We start from the raw sequence: 13,180 nt of genomic DNA, 5'->3' as shown, positions 1-13,180 counted from the left end.
TTTTATACTTCCCTATGAACCACCATAAGCAGTATCAACCAAGTAACTTTTCTTGACATTTGGTAGAGACACATTTATGTGCAGATGGTAAGGAAACAGAACATTTGTTATGTTCAGTTCCATGAAGATCTTCTAGACATTTATCTCTGTTACTATCTTGCTCCTTTTACCTATGGGCAATAATCACACAATGAATGAATGAGCATCACTTTATAGTATGAAAATATTTTCACAAAAATTGACTTGAAGACATAATTAAAAAGGCTGTATCAAGGGCACAAAATTGCCAAACCTTTTGGTGAACCATCAAATGTTGACACAGGGACATCAGGAACATGCCACAAAGTGATCCTTCCCGAAGCTTCACCAGAAAAAAGAACCTTATAGAAAGGCTCCTTCCTTTCATTCATGAAGCCCATGACAAAAGGAAAACTCTGCCAAAAACACAGTAAATCAATATTGTAATATGAAAGAGCTGATAAAATAATGTAATAATTAACTGCAAATTCAATGCAATGGTTTTTTTACATCAATAGCTGTAGAAATGTAAAACAAATAATGGCTGAACCCTCACCTGGCACTAAGCTCTGCTCAGACCAGGTCTAACTCTGCCTGGTGCAAGCCTCTCAAATATGATCTCTGCTTTGCCAGTATCCTTGGCTAAGCCCACACCCCAAATGAAGAAGTGGAATGGGAGGGCTCCCTAGGTTTACTGTCTCTAAATGGAGAATCTATCAATAGTACCACCAGCATATGGAAAAAATGGCAGCATAACCACCAAGATCAGGCTGGGAAAAAAAAAAAAGCAGTGAAACACTGATAATATTCACATCAAAACAAATTCAGTAAAACTTCAATCATGGCAGCTTAAACGACTACAAATAATGAAAGGTAAAATTATGCTTTTACATAGATAGGCAATGGTCTAACACCATCATTGAATCATCTGGAAAAAATTAAATACTACAGAGATATAGTATCAGTGATAGACTTACTGACATCTACCTAGGTTAATGTAGTCAATGCTAAAACTTATTGCAATATATTTATCACAAACACCATGCTTTTATTCTCCCATGAAGACTAGAAGTCTGTCGGTGTTCTTTGCCTGTAGGTATAACACCACAGATAATGCTGTATCACTACATCAGTAACAACCAAACTAGGTGATAATCTACTGGTGACTTGCCAAGAACATTGTGCTTAGCTGTTACGTAAGCTTCACACTCCAGTATCAAACTAAGGTCTAAGGGGAAGCTTCTAGTTGCTCAGGACTCTCAAAAAGTCAAGAAAATTAAGAATTTCCAGGTATGTCTTCATTAGTATGTTTGAGTTTACATCAGGCATGTACTTTGGAAGTGAATGCTTAGGTCTGTGAGGTGGGGCTGTCTTGGAGCACCAAATCAGGATTTTGTTTGCATGAAAATAAACTGGGAGATGTGTGCAGGAGCACAGAAAAAACCACATCAAAACACACCAACAGCACACCCTGTACTGCAGATAGCGTGGATGAAAGGTCATCAGCACAAACTGGTTTGTTCCACACATCACCTTTACTTATACAGCATAGACACAGCTCGACTGTCCTCTCCTTTAAGACATTTTAATAACATCCCCATGTGTTGGATATATTTTATTTACAACATTGAAGTTAATTCCACAATAAGCAACTGTACTATAACGTGGTTGAGTTTCTAATCTAAGAATGGAGGTCAAAACAGATGATCACACAGGTTGTTTTTGTCTTTTAAATCTGCAATAAAAATTATTCAGGTAACTAAGGTAAATATTAAAGCAGAAATATTAGAAAAGAGCAGGTGATACTGTTTTAAAAATGCATACGTTTGGGGGAAGCAGATATGAGCTTACCAACACCACTGTAACTCTATTATTTGCTAAGCCATGCGTTTTGGCTATTTCTTTTCCCTGCCAGTATCTAACCTTTGGCATCCTTCAGCAGTTATCCTATCTGACTTTAGATCACAGCATTTGGGGAAAAAGCTGAATGGCTTGTGCTATTGCCCTTCAACGAAAATTAAATCTGTCAGGCTTCGCAAGAGTATGCAACAAAAATGCTTTCTAAGAGCCTATAACTGTCAACAGAAAGAAAAAAAGAACACTAGAGAACCTCACAAAGGTATGTATTTGACAGTGTTTCTAGTCAGGTACAAATAAAAACATATCTCTCTTGCATATCTTCAGAACTGTTTAAAGACCTGCTTGAGCTCTCATGCAAACACACATCAAACTCATCCAAGCAGGAATTCAATTGTCTTCCAACAACTACTGCTTCATAAACAGTATCAGGAATAAGACAGCAACAAAACCAGAACCAAAACTACACAGAAAAATCTGCTGTGTTTGTTTCACTTCATTTTTTGCCAAACAACCCCTGCCATCTACTTCCTAATTCTAATCAATTTTCTACTTTTTAAAATCAACTGGTTTTCCTTACCTATTTCTTTGTGGTCTACTCAAACACCACTCAACAAGAGAGTCAAGATGCAGGTTTTCCAACAGCTGAGTCCACTTGAGCTACTTGTCTAAGCAGTAACTTCTATATTTGATATTGGTGTGACATGCACCGCTAAATGTGAATTCTCAATCAGAAGTATAGAGATCATCGACTTTTTTATCTTCCTCTTTTCTTAACCTTAGAGGCTTCTTCAAGCAGAGATCATGGTTCTGAAGAGAGTCACATGTGTCTAATTTTATGCACTGTGGGCAGTGTCAGTCTGCTCCCAGGGTAAGGAAGTTAGGCATGTGATCATGTCTCTGAAGGCTCAGGATAACAGTATCCTGGATAACACGTCACAGATTCAAACCCCTCCAATTTAGGATGGATACACACGGGAAGCAACATATTTATGTAGTTACACTCAAACATGCATACATTTCTTAATAAAACAGGAACTAAGCAACTTGCTTACATTTTGATTGTGGGTTGAATTTGTTGTTATTGGCGTTTCTTGGGTGTTTTTACAGTATTGAAAATAAAAGCTTCTAAAGCTATTTTAGATCACCTTTAATTTAAAAACAAACCATCTCCCTTTTTCCCCCCAAATTAGAAAATAAATCACTTCAATTAGTTTATCTATAGCTGAAAAGACAGGATTTTTTTTCCCCCCTGTGAAAAAAGTAAATATTGGCAGAATTTAAGACAAAGATATGCTATGAGCATCTCCAAGTTTTCATGTAACATTTTTTTAAAAGAAGGAATAATCTTATTTTTTTCACAGAACAGTTAAATCTATTAATTCAATTATTTTTTAGGGATCATTCAGGTAATGGCAGACAAATAACAAATGAACTTTTGAAGCTCACTGTAAACCTTTATCAATTTACCTTATTTTCCTTCACACCAGTAAAGCAGAGTAAATGAGGATAAACAGTTTCTTTCAGCACCTTCCCTTCAGCAGGATATATGCTTTTAGAAAGCCCGCTGCATAATTTAAAAAATAAGATTTAGAAAGTAATATTTTTCAGAAAACAGAACAGTAACATCCAAGATTCACAAGTTCAATTAAAAGTTACCCAATAAGTAATTACAAGCGACTTTTTGAAATCACAGCACCAGCTGCCCAAGTTCTACATGGCTAATCTTATTCCTCTGTCTCCTGCTGTGTCAAACAAAGACTGAGGGCTGTCAAACTCCGGGTAAATCTTTGAGTGCCAAAGTGGTTTTGTTCTGGTTTTTGATCATTTGCAACATGCAGAGATTTTCCATAATAAACCTCCCAAAGTTCATCTTGTACCTGAACTTTTTGTGTGAATTTCCCATCTGAGCCCACCTGTTTAGCAGCTGGTAGATGTAACTGTGGCCATCTTCTGTCCAGATGATGAGTCTGTAAGCTGCTAGTACTTCTCCACCAGCAAAACACTGACCACTTTTACAGAACTCAGTACAAAGCAAGGAGAAATCACAATAATCATAGACCTAAGCTCAGAAAAACAATAAAACATAAACAGTATTGGCACATTCATTTTAATTCAAGCTGGTTTGGGACAATGGAACAGTAAGTAGAAGCTTGACTCTTTGTAGTTGGACTACCTCTCCTAAAGCCAAAGCAGTTTTCATGCTGTCAAACTACTGCAAAGTCTGAATCAAACCACGTATTTCAAAGATAAAGAAAATGACAATAAAAAAGCAGCATTAGAGCCTTCTGGTATATTAGGGGATTTTAGATGGGATTTGCTTTGTTTTGCCTGCATTCATTATTAATATTTACTGGACTAATAATTTCTTATAAAGAGGTAGGTAATGAATTTAGCACGTAAATATTACATTGAAGACTTTGATCGAAGCTATAAATGCTTCTATCTGTATTTAAACCATGATCTGCTGATCATAGCACATATATTTAAGCAGATTTTTTTTTTTCTTTTCTTCTTTGGGGAGCAACAGAGATTCTTCTTTTTCACAAATTAAATCAAGGCAAAGAACACATAATCCCCTTTGCCTGCAAGAATTCTTCTCTCTTCCATTTCTAGAGCTGGTAAAAAAATGATGACTTGTTTGCTTCCTCTGACCTTCCCATTTTAAGCTGAAACAGGATATGACTAGGGCAACTTAGGATATTGTCTGCTTGTTCATGTTCCTAGTGGCCTCATGGAGAGATTATTCATAGCCACATTTTTATGATTTATTCCAGCAGTGTGAGGAAATAGATTTCTGAATAAGAACAGCTACAAATTATTCGTAGATAGTTTCTATTAATTAGCTTATTTCTAGCTAATTTGCACTATATTTTCATTACTATAAAAGTGGGTTAAGGAGCCACTCTAAAGACATATGTGAATCTCTGCTACATACCACATACCTTTCTAATTAAGGAGTAAGGTCATCATCATCATCTTTTATTTTAAAGCTGTATATTCATTGAAACATAGAATTTGAAAATCCAACATGACATGTATTTATACACTACCTTAGGCAATAAAATGTAAGCATTCAAATGCATAATGGAGATATTACAAGAAACGTGCACCTCTTGGGGAAAAACATTATAGAAATCAATAGAAAACAATGCATGTTACACAGATTTTTTTTTTCCATGAAAAGACTATCCATTCTATACATGCAATTTCTTTATAAATGCTTTTATACAGACTTTTTTTTTAATAGCCCAAGAGAACTATCAAGGATACTCTACAACTGTATTATTCAAAGTTGACTCGGGTGTCTGTGAAATTTCTGCCCCCAACAACAGTGCTGTTTGGATCGGGTACCTATGTTGCACTAATATCTAAGGATAATTTTAAGAGTAATGATATAACACTGGGAAAAAGAAATACAAAATTTTTACAATAAAGTTCAGTTTAAGTGAAGTTTAAAATCAACTAATAGTTTCAGTATCTACACAATGCATTTATCTTCTTACAGCTACAAGAAAAAGTGATACAGGCTGGAGTTTTTAGTCTTGCTAGCTTCTATTAGTGGAAACCAGGCTATTGGCCCTGATGGAACAAAGGCCCCTGGTTACTGAGGACTTGCCAACTCCGATTACTTCTGTCATACTTAAAACAGTTTTTGTTCATCTTTGTCTGCTTTCAAAATGCACTGTGGAAGGGACTATAATGAACCCAAGTGCTCTAAAACTGACTAATACTTAAATTAATCCCCGTTCTACCCAGCCAATTTCATCTTAATCTTTTAAAGCAGAAATACATTAACAAAAAATAAACGCTTCATCTCAGTCAGGCAGTTAAACAGAGAAGGGATACAGCACACTATTATATCTGACCATTAGTGAGCACTTTTTCTTTGAGTAAGATGTGTAAAAAAATCACATCAGCTTTTCAAAATTGTTAATAAAATTAAGAATTTTAATATTTAATGTTAATAAAATTAAGAAAGTACCTGCCAGCACGTGGAGGACACAATTAGAAGGAGCCTTTCTGTGTAAGTACAAAACCGTACTGCTTGACAATTTATACAGTCCAGAGATTTTGATTCCTTCTCGCACACATTTTGTCTCTCCTTTACAGCACAGAGGGAAAAAGTCATAAGATTTATTCTAGATATCTGAACTTTTATTTTTAGGATAGAAACAAACCAACGAAAATTACTTTGTTAAAACATAAACTTTCAAAATGCAAAGCAGTATATAATTCTTAATTAAAAGTGAGATAGGAAGACAGCAGGTGTAAATCACAGTCTGTCCTGTAAACAGAGGACATTCAGCATGCCTCAGACCTTCATCTGGCTAAAAGAAGTGATAATGAATATGGAGAAGGACTAAAGGCAGCTCACAGATAGCATCTGCTGTAATGCATACCTGCTAAGTATTCTTCAGTTAAAAAAATTGCTACCACAACCTATAAACCGAGAGCATCAGATTCAGAATGACTGATGAATATTCTGTTTTCCCACTCATCCTTTTTGCAACCAGGACAGAGAAGTATGCTGTTGTCATATGTCATACGTCTTGTTTGAACTTAACGTCTCTAAGTAGTAGTGGAAAAGTAATTAGTTTTCTTAGCTTTGTATTTCTGAATGTATGGATGGTTTAAAAAAAATAAATCTCTATTTTCACCCTTTTTGTGTGAATATTATTGACATATTGTGTTAATGTTAGGTTAATGGTCAGATTAGATGATCTCCAAGGTCTTTTCCAACCTAGATGATTCTGTGATAATATCAGACAGCAAGGCCATCATGCTCAAAATTATTATATTGGAATTATTTTTATTAATTTATTAAATAACTGAAAACGGATGTTTTCTGTTTTGAAAGATACCAACAGTATCAAAACTTCTCAAAGAAGGTGGTATGCTGGTCATGAAATCATGGCTATCAAACTGCAAACCATTCTCTCACCACACCTTGCAGCTCCAATTAAACCCAACAATATTTATTAAAATATGTCTCTTTAGAATATGAAGTAGCTGGAGTGTTACTAACGCCGCACTCCTCCCTTCACAAAAGACCACCCCAGGCAGTAGAAGGATGGTACCCTACCAAATACGCTTCTCTAATATCTGTAATTAATTGTTACGGTCCCCAAAATTTCTACAGCGTGACAGTATTTTTTGCCCTAGGAATGTTGAAAATACACCAAAAAACATTGCAGATAAACCAAAAACACACCACAAAACCACCAGTATGGTATCAAACTTAGAGACTCTCCTGAGGGGCCTGATTCTACCCATGAACAAGTAGTGCTGTGGCATACTCTGCAGTCTCTTGAGCAAGGCAGTAATGTATTACAGATGTTCAAGAGGACTGTTGACGATTCATAGTACTTAGCAGTAATACCGAAGTCCCTTTATGAATCTAGTTCTCAGAGTTTAATTCAAACACAAAACATTGTATTCCAGTTCTAACACTTGTGCATGTCAAGAGACAGCTGCTGAGAATATTAACACAGAGAAGTTGCACAGAATAAGCGAGTTTGAAGATGGAGAAATAGGGCACTTGACACAGCAGGAGTCTTTTCCAAGTGAAGACAGCATTGTGGAAGGCAGACAGAGAAAAAGAGTCTAAAGGACTATTTTAAAGAAAGTAACAAGGGTGAAGAGGAAGTACAAAGGCCAATTTTGAAGAGCTTTGAGCTTAAAGGACAGCGTGAATGGGTTTAAAGAATGGAGTAACATTATCAGGACAACAGGAAAGCATTACAGCTTCAACATCATGGAATATGGGAAGACAAGAAGCCTGGGCAAAAGACACTGCAGTTGTCAAGGCAAGAGCTGTCCAATGGCCCAACTGATTTTAAATAGATATGAGGGTGTGTTTTCAGAATTTTGTGTCAAAATTAATCAATTCTGTTTAATAGATACCCATAAGATTCAAATTCATTCATATTCTGCTTCAATGTAATCTTTACTTGAGAACATTACCACATTCATGTTATTGTTCAAATCACTGTTTCAAACCTCATACAAACTGACCTGTATGCTATTCAAAGACGAAGACAAGTCCCACACTTTAAGAACTCCAGTTACAGACACTGCAACCAATGAGTCTTCTGTGAAAAGGTAACAGTGAGATAATCAACTTGAAGCCAAGTTCAAACAGTGCCTAACACCAAAAGAGAACCTTGGCATAAACACTGGTGTTCTACAGAGCACTAAAACATGGATTCTCCAGGACACTGCTTAGGTAAATATTATTTTTACACAAAAATAACTAATTGGTATACAGAAATACAAAACATGCCAGCAAATAATTAATAATTATTTTGTCCCATCAGATATATTTCAATAGAAGGCACAGAATGGTGATTTTATGGCCTTAATTTCCCTGATTTACAAAATTAATTTGTACTTATATCCAAGAAATGAGCTGCTTACAATCACTGTAGAAGCTGTTTGGTCTTCTCTTTCAGACACATATTAAATGAAACATGGCTGACATTAGGAGTATTAAAAACACTTTCTCAGGGGCTTTTAATGAAATGTTAACATCTTATACATAACAGCTCTGTAAGACATGATTAGATATTAAGTCTAGTAGGGCTGTACTACCTATACATAAATATTTTATCACAATTTAATTGGCCTACATAAATACATCTACAACGCATACCTTGAATTCTCACCGAGTGTACAATACACATACAATTTATCCAATCAGAATACTGAGATGATGATAAAGTGTGAAGAACACCCAAAGTCTTAGCATCAATAATAAGAACATCTTGATATTCTCCACAACAAAGCAGCCAGCCTTCACCTGTCATTCGGAATGAGCAATGGTAATACTGTGCAAGTGGAAAAAAAAAGAGAATCAACACACAGAGCTACACAAATGTGCACACGTGTTTTTCACATTAAGCATGTCATACTTGCAATTACAACCAACACCCGTAGCATTACTAAAAATCTGCTGCATATGTGAGACCATACACAATTTTGCTAGTGACACAAGCATTTCACATACATTTGTAACAGTTCAATATCAGTATCCAGCTTAGTAAGAGGCGCTTTGCGCTATCTGCCTTGCCTAAATATTGGGATTTTTGGAAGCAATCAAGGTGTTAATTTTCATTTTAAATTGCTAAACAGTTTGGGACTCAGTTTCTCTGAGAGGCCTCGTCTGTCTCCAAACATCTGATAAAGCTTCAGTTATCAAGAGGTACATAAAGATTAAAAAAAAAAAATCAGGTGAAAATGCAGAAGATTCATGATTAATTTTTCATAATTATTTTTCCAGGAGTAATTCCTACTCTGTAAGATATTTGTCATTTTGACATTAAATGCCCTAGTGTTCACAACACACATTCTTTCTCAACAATCATGTAAAGAAAAGAAGAAACAGACACATCGCAAAGTACTAAGGAACAGAGATAACAGTGGTGTGGAGCGACCATGAAGATTTCTTTTTTGCTAAGGGTTTTATACGTGCAAGGGCATTTGCATTGTGTGTAACATCAGTAATTATACACATAATTGCTATAAATGCATAAGCAGCCACCTCAAATGAAAGTAAATACTATCTTTAAAGTAAACGGAACAACCATGCAGTCAGAGAAAAATATCAGACAGACTCATAAAATGGTGCCTTCGTTTGCTGCAAGTTCTCTCTACGTTCAGGTTTGCTTAGATAATAATTCTTGGTCTATCAGTTAACTAATTTAAGTCTGAAAACAAAAGAAGTTTAAATAACTGGGAATAGGAAAAGTATTACCACAGATATAATGACTGATCAGAGGCAGAAATGCTTAGCAGTAGAAATCATTTGTAATTACTGTTCCTCTTGAATGAGGCTTGGACTGGAAGATTTGTGTAGCCAGCCAGTCCTCTGAGGAAATCCCACACTGGTTAAGATCCACAAATGGTTAAGAGTTGACCCTAGTGTTAAACTTCATTTCAAATGGCAAATATTCAGTTTGCACTGCTTGACATCTGCCATTTCTAGCTGAATCATCTATGACCAACAAAAGGAACCCACTAGACCATATAGGCTAGGAGTTTAATTAAAACCTGCTAAAACATTAACTAAAAATAAAGCAGCCATTTTAAATGGTGATGCTATCAAAATCAGTGCACACTAAAAATCAAATAACAACATTCTGTATGAAATTATACTCTCTCAGGTACTATTATGCCACAAGCAATCACTCCCCATGGAAAAAAAACCAAAACAAAACAAAAAGAAAAACCTACCACAAAAAAAACAGCCCTCACAAAAAAGTAATTTATTATAAATATCTGAAGGTTGTGTTTTAATAGCTTCCCCTCCTAGCAACATCTATTATTTTTCCTAAAAAACTGTTCCTGTTAGATATTCTTATTTTCCTTTAGCCATATCACCCAAGTTATAAAACAAAAATAATTATCCAGCAAAATTAGGTTTAGCTCACTTCTACTTGCAGGATAAGAATGAAGATTCTGCCTCTGATCTCCATGGAAATGTAGAGATTGTCAGATAACCAGCTAGGCCAGACCTGCCTACTGCTCTGCAGAACTCCTTCAGAACTTTAACTATTCTGATCTAATTAAGCAATCCCATGAAGCAGATCATACCACACCTCAATTATAACTGAAGTTTTTTTTTTGTGTGGGTATATACATATATATAAGAAGAATATATAGGCTTTAAACATATACACAAATAAAAATTATATAATAACTTCTTAACAATCTATGCTTTTATATATATACACACACACACACACATACGTAAAAACATAGAAGAATAACTTCTTAACAGTCTATATTTTTTATTTGGTAATTTACCCAAGCTTTTTCTCTTCCCTTTATCATTAACAACCATGTTTGATTTCATATGTCAACCAAAACAGTGTCATGAAAAACAGCGTTTCTTCTGGAAGCTTTAAGACATCTGGATTCTGAATTTGGCCATAGTTTGAGTCACATGAAGTCTCAGATTTCCATCATTTGGAGGTTTAGTTTCACCCTAGACTTTCTCACTGAAGAAAAACAACATTTTAATTAACCTAGGAGCCCTGAGCTGCTCTTCTATTAATATATCCAGAAATAAGCCATCTCTCAGAATCAAATCCATACATGCCGGGCTCCTCAATCATATACACACATGTATGTCAAAAACACCCTCACACTCCAGCATCTAGATATTTAGTGTACCTGGACACAGTTCAAAGCAGACACTTCAGGTTATCTGAAGTAATATTTAAAGCAATTTGGCCTCTGAAAATAACTGATCTGTCCCAAGTTCTGCAATGAATGTGTGTTTTTGGAAGTGGGGCAGAGCAGTCTTTTGGAGGTCAGCCGTTAGGCATCAAAACCTTTCAAACGTTTAAAAATCAGATCTTCAGCAGATTGGTTCACAATGTTTGGCTAGGTTGCTTGTACTTTTAAAATATGTCATGAAAAAGCCAACATTAAACTTGAAATTTCCATAAAATTTTAACACAGGACAGGAGTAAAGATTAAGACAGTTTCACTTTGTTATCTGATGCCTAGACTTTACAATGTTAATTGACACTACATTCCAGACATTTACAGCTTAAAAAGAATCAGTTTTATTTCATTAAGGAGTTCAGAGGAACATAAAAGTCTCAGTTCTTTTCTTAGGCGGAAGTAAATGAAAAAAAAACACCCAGATATAAACCTACAATTGCAACAGGGTTTGGTTGGTTTTTTTCCTCCTATTTAGCATGTTATGAGCTATACATTTAAAAATGTATGTTTCTGAAAAATATCATATCAATAAAGCAAAACTCCCCTTGTAATGAAGAGAGATATTCCAGAAAATTTTCTATACTTACATAGATTGCTGTATGCCTATAAGGAAGCTTTGCGTTCCCAATGCACTGTCCACTAGTGACATTCCAAACACACATCTCCCTGCCAAAAATAACTTCATATTATTCTCTGTCATTTCCACTCAATCGGCTGGAATAATTTTGTGCCACCAAGTTTTTCTTTAGTGCTGTACTTAAGTGCAGTCTGGTCGTTTATGTGGCTTTTTGTTACAGATTACTGGGTAAGAAAATGTTGTGGTCATTAGCAGGGGATGACATACAGTATCTGTTTCTTTTTGTTTTGGTAATTACACCCTGCTGCCTTGCAACAAACCTTTAAGGCCAACTCTGGTCTACAACAAATTGTAGGTATACTCCCATTACAGCTCATCAACACGTCACTGTAACTATCTGTCGTTGGAACTACATCCTCCTGAAAATGATTCATTTCACTGAACTTAAACCAGACGTTTTGAAAAACATAATGCATCTTCTGCCACATCAGACCAGTTCTTGAGAGGAATCACAACTTCTGTGAAGAAGAAACAGTGCCACCACGAGGCTATTCCCGAAATCTGTTACTGGTACAGCACTTGCCTCTTCACGACCTAAATGTCTGTACAACATTCTAGCTACACTTAATTACACTTAAGGTTAATGTTTGAGAAAGACGCTATTGCCCAGTCTTCCTCATCCAGACATTATTCAATATGCTATGGGACTGGAGTACAACAGAAACACCACCAAATTAAATGTTGTAAATGAGCTTGTATGAGGTATGTTGCCAAAGGTCAGCAACTGAATGTTAAACTTGATGCTTTTAGATTTTATTTAAACAACAAGCACTATTTCCACAGCTGAAACATCAATTTTATGATTTCTGAAATAACATTCCTCTGCATGAAGACTTCAAGAACACATTAGGGAAAAAAATATTGTATTATATCAGAAATACTACTTGATGATTTACATTTTAATCTACACATTGTTCACATTTTATTATAATCTTAAAATATTACTTAATTTATACTTTTCAGCTGAGAAAAAGCAGTGAAATCTGTGAGTCTGTAGTGTAGCATCAGAGTTGCTAGACCAAAAGTCTTACCTTAAACAGAATGCTTATGCTGTTTAATAAGTACGATAAACATTTCAAGGCAGCAAATTTCTTCTTGTTTATATCAGAACAACAATTAACAATTTACTGCTTTAGCTACCTTACTGTGATACATGGATGCAAACACGCACAAATGACACCAGAACATAGCTCCAGCTTCTCCATGTTGCACTTAACTTACTGTGTGTACTAACAAGGAATGAGTGATACCACGTGTTGATAAAACTGTCCTACAGCATATGCTATATGCATGCACAGGACATGAGTGAGAGCTTCTGAATCACTATGGTTTAATTTATAGACTTCCATATAAAAAGTAAAAAATACTGATCAACATTCATCCTTCTGGGATGTCAGTTATACAAACACTTAAAAGATCCTCAGTGGGATGTGG

The 13,180-nt window shown here is 35.5% G+C and overlaps 1 protein-coding gene across 1 annotated transcript in view; it reads right to left on the bottom strand.

Moving 5' to 3' along the window:
• WDR72 (WD repeat domain 72) overlaps nt 1-13,180 on the bottom strand; it is a 113,424-nt gene that overhangs the window by 87,546 nt on the left and 12,698 nt on the right. Inside the window, exons 4-10 of the mRNA XM_074917180.1 lie at nt 11,697-11,775; nt 8,531-8,705; nt 7,894-7,970; nt 5,861-5,980; nt 3,792-3,937; nt 3,346-3,442; nt 293-434 (exon numbers count right to left, since the gene is read on the bottom strand). Of these exons, the coding sequence (XP_074773281.1) occupies nt 293-434; nt 3,346-3,442; nt 3,792-3,937; nt 5,861-5,980; nt 7,894-7,970; nt 8,531-8,705; nt 11,697-11,775 (836 nt within the window). The remainder of the gene's footprint in view (nt 1-292; nt 435-3,345; nt 3,443-3,791; nt 3,938-5,860; nt 5,981-7,893; nt 7,971-8,530; nt 8,706-11,696; nt 11,776-13,180) is intronic.

This window comes from Athene noctua, chromosome 13 (assembly GCF_965140245.1).
Source record: "Athene noctua chromosome 13, bAthNoc1.hap1.1, whole genome shotgun sequence".
Taxonomy (NCBI): domain Eukaryota; kingdom Metazoa; phylum Chordata; class Aves; order Strigiformes; family Strigidae; genus Athene; species Athene noctua.
Note: the sequence above shows the minus strand (reverse complement) of the source record. Positions and strands in the feature narration are given on the sequence as shown.